Source organism: Hypanus sabinus, chromosome 4 (assembly GCF_030144855.1).
Source record: "Hypanus sabinus isolate sHypSab1 chromosome 4, sHypSab1.hap1, whole genome shotgun sequence".
Taxonomy (NCBI): Eukaryota; Metazoa; Chordata; class Chondrichthyes; order Myliobatiformes; family Dasyatidae; genus Hypanus; species Hypanus sabinus.
The window spans coordinates 174842760-174861088 of NC_082709.1; the positions used below are offsets into that span (position 1 = coordinate 174842760).

At 40.8% G+C, this 18329-nt stretch overlaps 1 protein-coding gene across 4 annotated transcripts in view; it reads left to right on the plus strand.

Moving 5' to 3' along the window:
• Window positions 1–18329, plus strand: part of itsn1 (intersectin 1 (SH3 domain protein)) — a 225592-nt gene that overhangs the window by 125871 nt on the left and 81392 nt on the right. For 3 of the 4 annotated variants that reach the window (XM_059968863.1, XM_059968861.1, XM_059968860.1), the window contains 3 exons: window positions 3123–3205; window positions 7049–7102; window positions 17070–17129. In XM_059968863.1, the coding sequence (XP_059824846.1) occupies window positions 3123–3205; window positions 7049–7102; window positions 17070–17129 (197 nt within the window). The remainder of the gene's footprint in view (window positions 1–3122; window positions 3206–7048; window positions 7103–17069; window positions 17130–18329) is intronic. The other variant, XM_059968862.1, reaches the window with a different exon arrangement.

Here is an 18329-nt window from a genome sequence, read left to right on the forward strand (position 1 = left end):
AAATGAGTCCATTTTAGAGTCATAGAATTATACAGGCTCTTTAGCTCATGCTGACTGCGGTGTCCACACAGGTGGTTCCATTTTCCTGCTGTTGGCCCATGTCCCACTGAGTCCCACCTCTCCATATACCTATCCAAGTATTATTTAAATGATCCTATTATTCCTACCTCAACCACTTCTTATGACAGCCCATTCCATGTGCGATTTTATTGTACCAGGGGACTGGCATGAAAACGCACACCTCCTGGCTCAAGGACAACACGATAGAAATACGTGCATTCAGTTGTTTGTGTCACCTACCCGCTGGGAGGGGGCAGAAGAGGGAGTGGATGGAGCCTTTTATTATATTGGCTTCTTTATCAAGGCAACGCACAGTGTAGTCAGAGTCCATGGAAGGGAGGTTGGTTTCCTTAATGTGCAGTTTCTCTGCAGTTTGTCATGGTCTACCGGTTGCCTTACCCAAGCTGTAATACATCTGGATATGTTGCTTTCTAGTGCATCAGTAGCGGTTGATGAGGGTCAGAGGGGGCATGTCAAATTTCCACCTAAAGGGTGCTTGAAGGAAGGGAAAAATGCCAGAAAAAAGCAATTAAAACGTATGATTCCTGGGATACTACAGACTAGTTGGATTAAAAATGTGCAGCGGAGTTCCACAAATAGTGTAATAGTTTACATCTGATTTTGAACAAGAACAGATGCTGAAGGTTTTGTATTTCCCTTCAGGGAAGGGAACTCACAGAACTACATACGTTTGTTAGCTGAAGCCTGAGAGCAGTTATCCAATCTTCTTGGTGATTACTGTGGCTACAAATCTCTAAATAAAGAAGAGACCAAAACAAGAACAGTGAACAGAAGCTCTAAGTGGAAGAGTTTTATAAACTTTTTCTTTGTTTGATTTTTAATCAATCGTGTATTTTAAGACATTAGAAAACATGAGTTATTGAAGTGGAATTCTGCATCACTAGAGTCATGGTCAAATTGCATGGAAGCAGACTTTCCTGCCCAACTGATCCATGATAATTAAGATTCCCATCTGAGCTACTCCAGTTTGCCCATGTTTGGCCCGATCCCTCTTGACCTTTCGTATCCATATAACTGTCCAAGTGTTAATGTACTTGCTTAAACCACTTACTCATTCCATATACCCACTAACCCACTCCTCCACACTCCCAACCAGCACAATTTTATCATTTCCAGTCAGTCACCATGTAAAACCCTGGGATTCATTTTCTTGTTGGCGTACTCAATAAAGCCATAATAGAATAATAATTGTAATGGAATCAATAAAAGACTGCACCAACTTGGGTCCTGTGTACTGGAAATGGCATTAAACAACATTGAACTTTGAATATTGACCACCCTCTGGGTGGACAAGTTGCACCTCTGATTCATATTAAAGCTCTTCCCTCACATTAACCCTATGCTCTCTAGTTCTTGATTCCCTAACCCTCTAAAACCCTCTGAGACTGTGCATTCACCCTATCGTAAACCTCTCATGATTTTTATAAACCTCTCAGATCAAATTTATTATCAAAGTTTATACAACATATACAATCTTGAGATTCAGCTTCTTGCAGGCTGCCACAAATCAAACACAATAGAATCCATGAAAAACCACACACAGCAAAGACTGACAAATATCCAATGTGCAAAAGAGGACAAATCATGCAAATAATTTTAAGAAGCATACAATTAATACATAGAACATGCTCAGCAGAGTCCCCAGAAGTGTCCACCGTTGTGGGGGTCAATTCTGTGCTGAGGCAGGTAAAGCTGGTCCACAAACCCAGTGGTTGCAGGGCAACAACTGCTCCCAGACCTAGCGGCAGGGATCCAAGCCTTCTGCACCTCCTGCCCGATGGTAGTAACAAGTGGAGACGGGACGTACTCAGGTGGAGAATCTTAATGGGGACAGAGCAGTGTGCTGAACACTGATTCGTCTTCTGTTCTCAAGCCTCAATATTTTAATCTGCCTGATATCTGCCACAGCAATGGCTGCACTGCCATTGCCGACCTTCATCTTCAAGATGCCATACCTATATTCGCAACAGTCAAGTTTGCCAAATAGTTTAGGAGATCGCAAAATCTGTAGTTCGTTTTTCGATGTTTCAAAACTACATTTTTTGAAGGGAAATTACAGATTACAAATTGAAGTATATCTAGTAGTTCTGTGAGCTGCCCATAAAATGTTGCCGTATATCGCCAGTGCCAACTTGGCAGTACCGGATCACCTCTCATTCTCCGATTCTCCAATAAAGAATCCCCAACCTGCTCATCCTCTCTCCGTTACTGTGCCCCTTCAAGTCCTGGCAACATCCATGTAACTCTCCTCTGCACTCTCTGTAGCTTAATGGCATCTTTCCCATGAAAGGATGATCAAAACAGAACACTATTCCAAATTCACCCTCTCTTGACATCATGTTACTACTGGAACATAAGAACCCAACTTCTATTCTCAGTGCCCTGACTAATGAAGGGCAGAATGCAAAAGCTGCCTTTACCATACTTTATACCTACGATGACACTTTCAGAGGGCGATGTACTTGTACCCATAGGTCCATTTGTTCTACAACACTTCCCAGGACGTTGCCATTCACTGTGGAAAGTCCTACCTACATTTGACTTACTAAAACACAACACCTCAACTTTCCTAAACTAATCTCTATTTGCCATTCCTTGGCCCACTTACTCAGCAGATCAAGATCCTGATAACCATCTTCACTAACAACGATGCCACCTAATTTAGTGTCATATGCAAAGTGAACTCGTAGCTAGTGTAACCAAAAACAAATAGAGTTCATGTGGCTGGTTCACTAAAAAGTGAACCAAAACCTGAGGACGTGTGGGTTAATGGCTTTTGTAAGTTGCACTTCATGTAGGTGAGTCTAGGGCGGTTGAAGTGAATGTGGGGGAAAGTAAATGAGAGTGTAGGATTGGTGTTTGTTGGTAGTCATGAACATGATATGCTAAATTACACTGACTTTTAAAAAGTTTTATGGTAAGTTGTGAGTTTGAAATAAAGTGCTACAATCTAAGGACATTGCAACTTCAGAACAAAATAACAGACAAGGCAGATGTGAAAAATGTGCGTCTGTTAAGCTTTTGCTTTGTTTTTTACTCAGTGTGGATTCTACTTCAGAAAGCCCGCCCAGCCTGAAGAGAATGAGCACCCCACCATCAAAATTCATTGCTTCACAGGGAGATGGTAAGTATATATGTATCTAACACATACAGTTCAAAGACTGATACAGTTTTACCCATTTAAGTTTGTGGACCACTTGGTGTTGCCATTAGAATAAAATAATTCTGCAAGTTTTAAGGTGATTGTTCTTTCAGTAAGCTTTTCATATAAATGTGAAAGGTATTACTGGAAATAATTGTCAAAATAGTACCTGTCATTATTTCTTTTCTTTTAAATTCTTAAAATTAAAACCAGTGTTAAAACATTTTGTTTGTAAGGTCAAAACTGGTCAAAACGTTAATTTCAATGTTAAATAACCCTTGTAACTTAGTACAAAAATAAATGTTATATCCTTGTTTTTCAAATCTGTAACTGCTATGACTTATAAAGTTATTGTACATAAAAGATCAGATGTTTCTTGTAGCTAGTGCGCTAGTTTAACTGGTCACATGAATTATTAAGAACTAAATTTTTAAACTCTGTTGGAAGCATCAAAAAAGCTTTAAAATTAAGCTGACATTGCAATGATTTTAAAATTATATAGTATGTAGAGAGAAAACTATTTAACATGTACTTTAGAACAACTGGGGTCACGGCTTCACTTCATTTTCCTCTTGGCTAAGCTAGAAACTAACAAAGTTAGTTTCAGCAGTTACAATAGACAATAGGTGCAGAAGTAGACCATTCGGCCCCTCGAGTCTGCACCGCCATTCTGAGATCATGGCTGATCATTCACTATCAATACCCAGTCCCTGCCTTGTCCCCATATCCCTTGATTCCCCTATCCATCAGATATCTATCCAGCTCCTTCTTGAAAGCATCCAGAGAATTGGCCTCCACCGTCTTCCGAGGCAGTGCATTCCACACCTCCACAACTCTCTGGGAGAAGAAGCTCTTCCTCAATTCTGTTTTAAATAACCGACCTCTTATTCTCAATCCATGCCCTCTGGTACTGGACTCTCCCAACACCTGGAACATATTTCCTGCCTCAATCCTATCAAATCCTTTAATTATCTTAAATGTTTCAATCAGATCCCCTCTCAAACTCCTCAATTCCAGCGTGTACAAACCCAATCTCTCCAATCTCTCTGCGTAAGACAGCCCTGCCATCCCAGGAATCAACCTAGTGAATCTACACTGCACTTCCTCAATTGCCAGAATGTCCTTCCTTAAACCTGGTGACCAAAACTGTACACAATATTCCAGGTGTGGTCTCACCAGGGCCCTGTACAAATGCAAAAGGACATCCTTGCTCTTGTATTCAATTCCCCTTGTAACAAAGGCCAACATTCCATTTGCCCACTTCACTGCCTGTTGCACTTGCTCATTCACCTTCATTGACTGGTGAACTAGGACTCCTAGGTCTCTTTGCATTTCTCCCTTACCTAACTCGACATCGTTCAGACAATACTCTGCCCTCTTGTTCCTGCTTCCAAAGTGGATAACTTCACATTTATTCACATTGAATGACATCTGCCAAGTATCTGCCCACTCACTCAGCCTATCCAAGTCTCCCTGTATTCTCCTAACGTCCTCTTCGCATGTCACACTGCCACCCAGTTTAGTATCGTCAGCAAACTTGCTGATATAGTTTTCAATGCCCTCATCTAAATCATTGACATAAATTGTAAAGAGCTGTGGTCCCAATACAGAGCCCTGTGGTACCCCACTAGTCACCTCCAGCCAGTTCGAGAAACACCCATTCACTGCTACCCTTTGCTTTCTATCTGCCAACCAGTTTTCTATCCATGTTGAAACCCTGCCCCCAATGCCATGAGCTCTGATTTTACTCACCAATCTCCTATGTGGCACCTTATCGAATGCCTTCTGAAAATCTAGGTACACAACATCCACTGGCTTACCCTCGTCTAACATCCTTGTTACACCCTCAAAAAACTCCAACAGATTAGTCAAGCATGATTTGCCCTTGGTAAATCCATGCTGGCTCAGCCTAATCCTATTTCTGCCATCTAGATGTGCCACTATTTCGTCCTTAATAATGGACTCAAGCATCTTCCCCACGACTGACGTTAGGCTAACAGGGTGATAGTTCTCCGTTTTCTCCTTCCCTCCCTTCTTGAAAACATGAGCCACTCTCCAATCTCACCAGGGAGGACACAAGCAATCTCCCAGATGTATGGATGGGCCAGGGTCATAAGATATCAGAGGAATTGAGACAGATTGACATTAGGAAAGAAACTGTGATGAGTAGACTGGTAGGACTGAAGGCTAATAAATCCCCGGGTCCAGATGGTCTGCATCCGAGGGTTCTAAAAGAGGTGGCTCAGGAAATTGCGGATGCATTGGTGATCATTTTCCAATGTTCCTTAGATTCAGGATCTGTTACCAATCAAAATTTTGTGGCAAGTATTTAAGGATTTACAAGTCCAGAGCCCAAAGAAAATGCTATGAAAATAAGTTGGTTCTTTATCAGTTCTGTGTGAAATGTTTAGCATCTGTAAAACAGTTTAAATGTTAACTTCAGTGCAGAACTAACATCTCGACTACATTACAAATATATAGATTTTATTCCCTCGGGCTTCAGTCTTCATTGCAGTCATAATGGTCTTCGTCCAAAATCAAATTTTGCACTTAAAATTTAAATGCTTAAGTACTTAAAAGCACTTTGGAAATACTTGGGGAAGTATTAATTTAAGTGCCATTTTAAAAAAAAATAATAATTTTCTGGTTGCAGTTTCACTCCACAAGTCCAACATTCAGTAGTTCCAAAGCTTTGCCTTTGCAGCCATTATATTTATACTCTATTCATTATACATGTTACTTAACTTCTATCGCCTTTTAGTGTCAAACGCTATTATCAAATAGATGTTAATTTGATTTCTATTACTTCTGCTTAGCATAGTATATTTAGCCTATTGAGTCTGTTTGCTTATTTGTTTATTTGCATCATTTATATTTTGATAATCCCTTTTAATCTATCACATGTTAAATATTTAATTCAAGTACTAGAATTTTTATTCCTCAAGGTTTGACGGACTTCCCATTATATTTAATTTGGTCACTCATGATTTTCCCCATTATGGAACTCAATAAATGAGCAGTATTTATAGGTACTGAGATAAACTGAGCAATCTGATATAGACACAATTCAACTCTTTTCCCCTTAGGATGAATAAATCTGTAAATGTTGAAGCAGTGGCCCCCTCTCAAAAGATGACAAAGGGCAGCGTTGACTGGCCTTGATTCTTGCCAAACTGTACTAAGTTGAGTGTGTCCCACCAGGAGAGAGTATGCATTCCTGGGCCAGATGTCTCTAGTGTGACGTTCTCAGTTACCTGCATTGAACATGTCAAACTTCTAGCTTTTAAAATTGGTCTAACTCCTGGCTGCTCAGAAAAGTATGCTTCTTGTGATTAAGCAAGCTCGTTGTATTTGAGGGAGCATGTTTTTAGACATCACTGTCTGGAAATAATTTTACAAAGTTTAATTCAAGTATAATAAACAAAAGTTGCTTATTTGCAGTTCTAACACAAATATATTTTGTTGTAGTACAAAATGAACAATTTGGAATGTAAATAGCCGATTTATGGAAAGTGACCCCTCCTCAAAACAAGTTCAATAAAAATTGAATGCTCACAGAATACAATGCAGTTTAGCTTCCGTGATCACTAAATTGTAAATGTCCTTGAATCAAATTCTAATATATTGGGTGTATTTTAATTTATTTCTATCAGGTTTACTGATTTGTTGTTCTTGTTTTTTATATTGCTAGCTGTAATGTTGTATTGCTTGTCGCTACATGTCATTGCTATTTTTGCTCATTTCTGTGCATCACTTTGACTCTAGTTGTCACTTTACTTTATCATGCTGTACTGTTCTTTCTTTGTTTTCTGGTGTCCACTATAGCACAGTGCAGGGAGGAGGCTCCTCCGCCTCGACCTCCCTCTCTCCCAAGGAAAGGTACAGTAATTATCTCACTGCCACTTCTAATGAACCAATCATACTTTAATAGCTCACATAAAATCTGATTTAAAATGTTCCAGTCAGAAATATTGCATGGGGAAGGAAGTCAATTATGCTTTTTATTAAGTATGGATACAATGCAAAATTTGGGAATTGTAGCCTTTTTTAATGAGGAATATATCTCATCATCTGGACTCTGTTTAAAAACATTTTTAACGAATTGCTGAAGTTGTGTTTTGTGGTACTGGATTGATAATTGCTGCTTCAAACAATGAGCGCTGATCTTATTTGGGTGCCAGTTTAGTGTATGCATTTAATCTAGTTAAAATAACACATAGCATTTAATCTAGCTAAAATAACATTCATTTCATTCATCTGTATAGATCTCTTCAAACACTGTTTTTCTTTAGATTTTCTCAAGCCTTTTATTCTCGCTGCACTGTGGCTTTGTGAATGCCTACATTCTGTGGATGGGTGAGCCCTGGTCTGGACATCTTGCTCACTTAAGGATGGTGAAGCATCTTGTATAGTCTCTCCTTTCCAGGTGTAGTGATCACCTCAGGGCCACTGTTGGGCTCATTCTCATATGGCCTCTCTTACACTACTGTGCCTATAGCAACCTCTTCATGTGGTCTCCCTGTTCTTACTAAGTCTACTTTGTCATGACATGACAGTGTCCAGTGGTATAACTGAGTGGGTAGGGTGGGCTCATCAGCCTTGGTTAGCAGCCAGCCGAGGAGAAGGACAGCTCCAATCCCAAACCTGGTTAGATACAATTTGTTATTAGCCTCGCTTGGCATTCTGTCTAAGAGGAAATGGAAAACTCCAATACTCAACCTGCAGTGGTCACAGCTTGCTGTGCCATTGTGGAACATCCCCCGCCTAAAGAGTGGAATCGGTCCATGTACTCCAATCCTCACTATAAACTATTAAAAAAGCGGGAAGAAAAGTTTTACAGCGATGGAGTTCCCTCCTGATCTTTGCAAGCGAAGCACCAGCCAACCACCTTCTGGTACTTCATCCCCACTATTTAGTAAAATGTAGAAAATGATCATGGGCAGATTATTTGTTCCTGGATTGGTCATAAGATCATAAAAAATTCCAAATATACCTGTAAAGAAACCCACACAGTTACTGTTCTATAAATGTGGAATGCATGTCATACCCTGAAAGGGCAAAACCTGATTAACTGAGTTAGACAGCCTAGACACAGGTTGGCAACTACCTAGGCTTCAGAATCTCCAGTAGACCATCCACTGTGTGTAACAAAAATAACATTGATCCACTACTGTTACTACACTGATAATCCAGAGGTTACATTACTGTGAGAATCTAGCTTCAATTCTCATCAATGGCAGTTATGGAATTTGAATATTTCCTTTTTTGTAAAGGGAATAAGTGCTCCAGTATCATTAATGACCATAAGACATGGGAGCAGAATTAGTCCATTCAGCCCATCAAGTTTGCTCTGCCATTTGATCATGGCTCATGTATTTTACCCCTGGTAACCTTTGACATCCTTACCAATCAAGAATCTGTAAGCCTCTGCTTTGAATATACTCAGTGACTTGGCCTCCATGACCATCTGTGGCAATGGATTTCACAGATTCACCGCCGTCTGGTGAAAGAAATCCCTCCTCATCTCTGTTCTAAAGGGTCATCCTTCTATATGCTGAGGCTGTGCCCAACAGTTCTAGACTCTCCCATTATTGGAAATATCCTCTCCACATCTACTCTTTGTAGGTTTTGAAATATTCAGTGAGAGCCTCCCTTATGCTTCTAAACTACAGTGAATACAGGCTCAGAGCCATCTCCCACTCTTCATACATTAACCCTTTCACTCCTAGGATCATTCTCATGAACTTCCTCTGGACACTCTCCAATGTTCAGAAAATATTGAAGTTAAGTTGCCTCCCAACAAAATGCCCTAATGCTCTATGATCAAATGAACCTGTTTCTTCTCTGCCTTCTCATTTCCTCAAAAAGAAATTTCTTTCTTAATCAACAGCCCACACTGTGCCCTACTTGTCAGCCAAAACTGATTCCAAAGAAACTATGCTATGAGAATATTGACCAGTTTCAGCTTTCTAACTTGTTCACAGGATGGTGGTCCTCACCAGCAAGTCCAGCATTTGTATCTTATTCCAGATTGTCCTTTCAGTATTGATGAGTTGCCACCTTGAATCATTGTAGACCTTCAGTTGAAGCTACTTTCACAGTGTTAACAGTTCAGATCCAGAGCAATAAAGGACAAGTGGTTTTCAAGTTGGAGGATGATGTGTAGCCTGGAGAGAGAGCTCTGGGTTGTGATGTTCACCCTTGTCCTTGGTAGTAGGTGTCATGGATTTGGGAGATGCTAATAGAGTGGCCTTGTGAGTCGCTTCACTACATTTTGGAGGCTGACTACACAACAGCTGCGAGTATTGGTGGTGGATCCGGTGAAAGTTTTGAGTGGTAATATTGCACTAATCAGTTGGTTTCCTTTATCTTGGATCATCTTGAGCGACTTTTGTTGGGGGTGCATTCACCTAGCCAGTAAAGAGTACGCCAATGCTGATTTTTACCTTTGAGAGACAACAGGTGAAGTGACTCACATAAAGTGCCTTTTGAGGTCAGCAATCATTGTGAGTGTAATTCTTTTTCTGGATAGGAGTGAAACCTTTTTCTGAGACACAAGTAGACAAGTTTCCAGTGCTCACTGTTTAATATAAAAAAAATATGCAGGAAAAAATCCTTTTCCAAACAAAGTTCTGATGATGAGTGATTTAAGGCTATTGGAATTATAATACCAAAGTAAATTAATTTACTTGCATATTTGATTTATAAGAATTGTATATTTGATATTTGGGAGTTGGTCTAATAAAAAATAATTTGTGAAGGCACTTGAATTAAGTAAATTCGATTCTTGTAACACTAGCTGATGAATTAAGATTTGGTCACAGTATTATCCTAATCCTTTGAAATTAGTTTTTCACAAATAAAGCTGAAAGGTTTTCGAAATATAATATTCCATGCTCCTTTTGCTAGCTCTCATTAAAAGCAGTTTAATTTCTGGGTATTTGGCAGGAGTCTCCATTCTCTTATAGAATGGTTCTAGAAAGTCTGTGAACACTAGAATTTTCTGTTTCTGAATAAATATGACCTGAAATGTGATCAGATCTTTATGTAAGTCTTAAAAGTAGATGAAGAGAACCCAATTAAATAAATAACACAGAAAACATTATACTTCATTTATTGAGAAAAGTGATCCAATATTGCATATATTTGTTGGGAAAAGTATGTGAACATCTGTTTTCAGTACTGTTGTGATTTCCCCTTTATACAACAATAATTCAGATTCAATTTATTGTCATTTATAAACCACAAATACAATGTAGTTAAAAAATGAGACAACGTTCTCCGGAATGATTTCACGAAAAAGCACAAAACAGACCACACAAGAAAAACCACATGACATTTGGTAATCCCCAAACCAGAGTCCGGAGAGGCTGCTGCGTATCAATATTGTGCTACCGTCTTAGCACGTTCCCCGGAAAAGAACTACAAACCCAACAGACAAACCTAAAGCTACAAGACCTACACAAAACCACATAGTTACATATAGTTATAGTTAACATATAGTTTCAACAGTGCAGACAATACCATAATTGATGAAAGACTAACTGACAAAGACCACATAATTATAACACATAGTTTCAACAGTGCAAAGCAGTACCCTAATCTGATAAAGAGTGGTCCATGGCACGGTTTAAAAGAGAGTCTCAAAGTCCCGACAGCCCATCATCTCACGCAGACGGTAGAAGGAAGAAAAACTCTTCCTGCCATGAACTTCCAGCGCTGCAGCTTGCCGATACAGCACTCTGGGAGCTCCAACCACAGCCAATTCCGAGTCCATCTGAAAATATCAAGCCTCTGGCCAGCCCTCCGACACCGAGCACCATCTCTGCCGAGCGCTTCGACCCCGGCACCGTCCGCCAAGCAACAGGCAAAGCCGAGGATTCGGGGCCTTCCTTCTGGAGATTTTTTCCGATCGCACAGTAGCAGCGGCAGCGAAACAGGCATTTCAAAAGTTTCACCAGATGTTCCTCCGTTCTTCACACGTCCATCTCCATCAAATCAGGATTGTACACAGCCCCTACTTAAAGATAACAAATATTCATTCCTGGAGAGGCCGCTACGCGCTGCGTCGCGCCGCCATCTTGCAATAACTTCAAGCGTTTCCGGTAACTTGATCAGTCCTACACATTGGCTTGGAAATTTAGGCCATTCCTCCTTACAAAACTGCTTCAACTTGAAGATATTATAATTATATAACAATTACGGCACGGAAACAGGCCATCTCAGCCCTTCTAGTCCGCGCCTGTTGATGGGCTTCCTTGCATGAACCGCTTCCTTCAGGTCCTTCCACAACATTTCTATAGGATTAAGGTCAGGACTTGACTCGGCCTTTCCAAAACATGAGTTTTCTTCTTTTTAAACTGTTTTGTTGTTGATTTACTCTTGTCTTTCAGATCATTATCTCGTTGCAATATCCAAGTTCTATTAAGCTTTAGGTGACAGACTGCTACTCTGACATTCTCCTGTTAAATGACTTGATACAGTTTTAAATTGATTGTTCTCTCATCAATTGCAAACTGTCCAGGCCCTGAGGCAGTGAAGCAGCCCATACCATGTTGTTCCTTCCACCATGCTTCACAGTTGTGAGGTTTTGGTGTTGATGTGCAGTGCCCTGTTTCCTCCAAACATAACAATGTGCATGTCTGCCAAAAAGTTCAACTTTTGTCTCAACTGTCCACAGAGCATTGTCCCAGAAGTGTTGTATAACATCCAGGTGGTCTTTTGCAAACTTGAGATGTACAGCAATGTTTGTTTGTTTGGGTTGTTTCAAGAGCAGTGGTTTCCTTCGTGGTGTTCTTCCATGAACAACATTCTTGTTCAGTGTTTTTCTTATAATGGGCACATGAACAGAGACTTTAGCAAGTTTTAGAGATTTTTGCAGGCCTTTTGCTGTTATCCTTGGGTTCTTTTTCACCTCACTCAGCTTTGCAGGATGCCCACTCCAAGGGAGAGAAGCAACAGTACTGAGTTTCCTCCATTTGTAGACTATTTCTAGTACTATGGACTCTCAGGTCTTTAGAAATGCTTTTGTAGCCTTTTCCAGCTTCATGCATCTCTACAATTCTTCTTCTAAGGTCCTGTGAAAGTTGTTTTGATCGAGGTGCACATAAACAGATCTTTCTTGAGAAGAGCAGACTCTGTCTATAACCTGCCTTCGTGTGTCTTTTTTATAGGGCAGGATACCTCTCCAACCCATACCGCAAATCTCACCTCATTGATTGCATCACCTGACTCCAATAACTTTTGTAGAAGGCATTACCACAGAGGTTCACATACTTTTTTCAACAAATACATGTAATTTTGGACATTCTTTCTCAATAATAAATGAACAAGTATAATGGTTTTTGTACACCAAAGAACCAAGAAGTAGGCAGATGGGTGACGGTCCAGAGAGGCAGGGGGAGCAGGCAGAGAGAGCAGAGCACCCCTGCGGCCATTCCCATTAACAATAAGTATACCGTACTGGATACTGTTGATGGGGATGACCTACCAGGAATGAGTTGTAGTGGTCCTGCCTCTGGCACAGAGGTTGAACCCTCAACTAGAAAGGGGAGGAGGGAAGAGAAGAGAGCGATAGTTTTAGGGGACTCTATAGTTAGGGGGGCAGATAGGAGATTTTGTGGGGCAGATTGGGAGTCTCGGATGGTATGTTGCCTCCCTGGTGCCAGGGTCCAGGACATCTCAGATCGGGTGCAGGCTATTCTTGAGAATGAGGGCATGAACCCAGATGTAGTGGTCCATGTAGGGACCAATGATGTAGGTAAGGTGAGTGAGGGGGTCCTGCTTAGAGAGTTCAAGGAGTTAGGAGTGAAGCTGAAAGGCAGGACCTCCAGGGTGACAATCTCGGGACTGCTACCTGTGCCACGTGCGAGTGAGGCGAAGAATAGAATGATTATGGACATTAATACGAGGCTAAGAGCATGGTGCAGGAAGGAAGGGTTCAGGTTTTTGGATAATTGGTCTTTGTTCCAGGGACATTGGGATCTGTTTCGAAGGGATGGTCTACATCTGAACCGGAGGAGTACTAACATTCTTGCAGGAGTATTTGCCAGTGCTGCTCGGGGGGGTTTAAACTAGATGTGCAGGGGGCAGGGATCCAGATCCAGAGGGTTGGTCAGAAGGTGCATGGGGTTAAATGTGTACAAGGTTTGGGTGATCTTGAGAAGGTCATCAAAATTCAGGGTACAATTTGCCCGATGGAAGTTCAAGGAGCTGGGTTAGGTACAGTAGACAGTGTTTTATGCAAAGAGAGGAGGAATGGGCTAAGAATTCTATACTTGAATGCGCGTAATGTCAGAAATAAGACAGATGAGCTTGAAGCTCAGATGAAAATGGGGAACTACGATATTGTTGAAATAACGGAGACATGGCTGCAAGGGGATCAGGCCTGGGAATTGAGTGTACCAGGGTATACGTGCTATCGTAGAGACAGAAATATGGGAAGAGGGGGTGGGGTGGCCCTGTTGGTGAGGAATGAGATTCAGTCCTTAGCAAGAGGTGACTTGGGAACAGGGGAAGTAGAGTCTGTGTGGATTGAGCTGAGGAACAGTAAGGGTAAAAAGACCCTAATGGGTGTTGTGTACAGGCCCCCAAACAGTAGCGTGGATATTGGGTACAAGTTGATTAGGGAGTTAACATTGGCATGTGCTAAAGGCAATGCAGTCGTTATGGGAGATTTCAACATGCAGGTGAACTGGGAGAATCAGGTAGGTGCTGGACCCCAGGATAGGGAGTTTGTGGAGTGTCTAAGGGATGTATTTTTGGAACATCTTGTGCTTGAGCCAACCAGGAACGAGGCTATTTTGGACTTGGTGATGTGTAATGAACAGGAATTGATAAGTGATCTTGAAGTAAAGGAGCCATTAGGAAGTAGTGGTCATGATAAGTTTTTATCTACAATTTGAGAGGGATAGGGGCAGATCAGAGGTGTCAGTGTTGCAATTAAATAAAGGAGACTACGGAGCCATGAGGGAAGAGCTGGCCAAAGTTAAATGGGCAGATGCCCTGGCAGGAAAGACAGTGGATCAGCAGTGGCAGATATTCTTGGGCATAATACAAAAAATGCAAATGCAGCTCATTCCAATGAGAAGGAAGGATTCAAAGAGGGGGAAGGGGCCACAGTGGTTGACAAAGGAAGTCAGAGATTGTATAGCATTAAAGAAAAAGAAGTATGACAGGGCTAAGATGAGTGGGAATACAGATGATTGGGAAAGTTTTAAGGAACAGCAGATCTTAACTAAAAAAGCAATACGGAGAGAAAAAATCAGGTATGAGCTCAGTCTAGCCAGGAATATAAAAGGGGATAGCAAAAGTTTTTTTAGCCATGTGAAGAGAAAGAAGATAGTTAAGAACAATGTTGACCCCTTGAAGAATGAATTGGGAGAAATTGTTATGGGTAACAGGGAAATGGCAACAGAATTTAATGCATACTTTAGATCTGTCTTCACCAGGGAGGACACAAGCAATCTCCCAAATGTATGGATGGGCCAGGGTCATAAGATATCAGAGGAATTGAGACAGATTGACATTAGGAAAGAAACTGTGATGAGTAGACTGGTAGGACTGAAGGCTAATAAATCCCCGGGTCCAGATGGTCTGCATCCGAGGGTTCTAAAAGAGGTGGCTGAGGAAATTGCGGATGCATTGGTAATCATTTTCCAATGTTCCTTAGATTCAGGATCAGTTCCTGAAGATTGGAGAGTGGCTAATGTTGTCCCACTTTTCAAGAAGGGAGGGAAGGAGAAAACGGAGAACTATCGCCCTGTTAGCCTAACGTCAGTCGTGGGGAAGATGCTTGAGTCCATTATTAAGGACGAAATAGTGGCACATCTAGATGGCAGAAATAGGATTAGGCCGAACCAGCATGGATTTACCCAAGGGCAAATCATGCTTAACTAATCTGTTGGAGTTTTTTGAGGGTGTAACAAGGATGTTAGACGAGGGTTAGCCAGTGGATGTTGTGTACCTAGATTTTCAGAAGGCATTCGATAAGGTGCCACATAGGAGATTGGTGAGTAAAATCAGAGCTCATGGCATTGGGGGCAGGGTTTCAACATGGATAGAAAACTGGTTGGCAGATAGAAAGCAAAGGGTAGCAGTGAATGGGTGTTTCTCGGACTGGCTGGAGGTGACTAGTGGGGTACCACAGGGCTCTGTATTGGGACCACAGCTCTTTACGATTTATGTCAATGATTTAGATGAGGGCATTGAAAACTATATCAGCAGGTTTGCTGACAATACTAAACTGGGTGGCAGTGTGACATGCGAAGAGGACGTTAGGAGAATACAGGGAGACTTGGATAGGCTGAGTGAGTGGGCAGATACTTGGCAGATGTCATTCAATGTGAATAAATGTGAAGTTATCCACTTTGGAAGCAGGAACAAGAGGGCAGAGTATTGTCTGAACGATGTTGAGTTAGGTAAGGGAGAAATGCAAAGAGACCTAGGAGTCCTAGTTCACCAGTCAATGAAGGTGAATGAGCAAGTGCAACAGGCAGTGAAGTGGGCAAATGGAATGTTGGCCTTTGTTACAAGGGGAATTGAATACAAGAGCAAGGATGTCCTTTTGCATTTGTACAGGGCCCTGGTGAGACCACACCTGGAATATTGTGTACAGTTTTGGTCTCCAGGTTTAAGGAAGGACATTCTGGCAATTGAGGAAGTACAGCGTAGATTCACTAGGTTGATTCCTGGGATGGCAGGGCTGTCTTACGCAGAGAGATTGGAGAGATTGGGCTTGTACACGTTGGAATTGAGGAGATTGAGAGGGGATCTGATTGAAACATTTAAGATAATTAAAGGATTTGATAGGATTGAGGCAGGAAATATGTTCCAGGTGTTAGGAGAGTCCAGTACCAGAGGGCATGGATTGAGAATAAGAGGTCGGTTATTTAAAACAGAATTGAGGAAGAGCTTCTTCTCCCAGAGAGTTGTGGAGGTGTGGAATGCACTGCCTCGGAAGATGGTGGAGGCCAATTCTCTGGATGCTTTCAAGAAGGAGCTGGATAGATATCTGATGGATAGGGGAATCAAGGGATATGGGGACAAGGCAGGGACTGGGTATTGATAGTGAATGATCAGCCATGATCTCAGAATGGCGGTGCAGACTCGAGGGGCCGTATGGTCTACTTCTGCACCTATTGTCTATTGTATTATTTATTTAATTGGGTTCTCTATCTAGTTATAGGACTTGCATGAAGATCTGATCACATTTTAGGTCATATTTGTGCAGAAATGGAGAAAATTCTACAGGATTCACAAACTTTTTAACACTATTGTGTATGTTCTCATCGAACTGTGGATAGTCCCTTCAGAATTGCCAATTGCCTTTATCGAAATAGCCATATTAAACCTTGGTCATTGGTTACCTGTTAGCAATTTGACAATAGAAGCCATTATAATTAGCTAATCCGGCAACTGGTGTTCACACACTGGTGGGGTTTGCGACATGTTTAAGGAAATGTGAAAACAAACTAGTTTTCTACTGTCTAAACAATCCTGTCTCCGAAATTGGAGACTGAACCTTGTTTGAAATGTCTGGACTGTCAAGTATAAATACAGCTGTTTCAGCACATTGTTTATATAAAATCAGATTTAATTTTATTTTCAACTGTAGATAATCTATTTCCTCTTTTCCCTTTCCAAATTTACCCTAACTTCCAATCAAAAGGATACTGCAGTTAAATGCTGTATCTTTAGAATTCCATTGAAAATCTGAGTGCTGGATAATCATAGGGAGATCATCTGCCTCTTGATAGCAATATCATTGTGAGACATAATCTTTGCTTAATGCATTTTATGTATGTTCTTTTACACAATCAAATCATAACGGTCTTTATTCATTCAGATTCCAACTTGAGGGTGCCTTGTGCTTCAGAGACACTCTCTGCTGCTTCGAGTGGAGAAGGTAACTAGAATCTTCGACTTACATAAAAAAAACTCAAAGCTTATCTTTCAGTGCAATATTCAAACAACATTGCAGCTGTGTGTATGTCTTGTTTGAAATGCTATGATGCTGATTGACTCCTAATATACACTCAGTAGCCACTTCATTAGGTACATCTCACTAATGCCAATCACGCGGCAGCAACTCTGTGCATAAAAGTGTGCAGACATGGTCAAGAAGTTCAGTTGTTCAAACCAAACATTAGAATGGGGAAGAAATGACTTTGACTGTGGAATAATTGTTCGTGCCAGACGGGCTGGTTTCAGTGACTGCTGATGATCTAGGATTTTCATGCACAACTGTCTTTAGAGTTAACAAAAAAAAAGCATCAAGTGAGTGACAGTTCTGTGAGTGAAAATGCCTTGTCAATGAGAGAAGACAGAGGAGAGTGCTGTTACAACAGTGATGTGCAGAAGAGTATCTCTAATAGTACAACATATCAAGCCTTGAAGTGGATAAGCTACAGCAGCAGACAACCACATTTGGTTCCAACCCTATGCCTAAATAAAGAGGCCACTGAGTGTATTTTGTATTGTGGTTATTTTTGCTTTTGGTAAAACACCTTTTGGTTATTATAATGTAGAAAATATAGAAGAATTTTGCATATGTGATTGTATTGAGAACTAAACACCAGATCAATTAATCTTGATAAATTTGCAGAACAATTTGGAAATTACAAGATATACCAGTAACTAATAAGACATTTGTTTTAATTGTACTGCATTTAATTTTGAATTTTTAATCTTGATGAAGCATCGAGGCCTGAAACATTGACTGTTTATTCCCCTCCATAAATGTTGGCTTGACTTGCTGAGTTTCTTCAGCTTTTTGTGTGCATTGCTCAAGATTTGCACCATCTGCAGAATCTCTTGTATTTATATTTTTGAATTTTATGTTTTAATTGTCACTCATGCATTCTGAAGAACTTCAGCTTGACAATTCCTAAAAATGTTGTGCTTAATAATGATGCAAAAGAGGAGTTGGAATTTTTAACTCCCAAAGAGATTGTACATTATAGTGGATTCCAGTTAACTGTGACACACCAGGACCAATACATTTTTTGCCCAATTAAGCAGTTGCCCTAGTTAGCCGAGTAGCCCTAGTTTTGTGGAAATAATTAAAAAGTATAAAAAAGACAAAACTACTGTTTAACTGAAATAC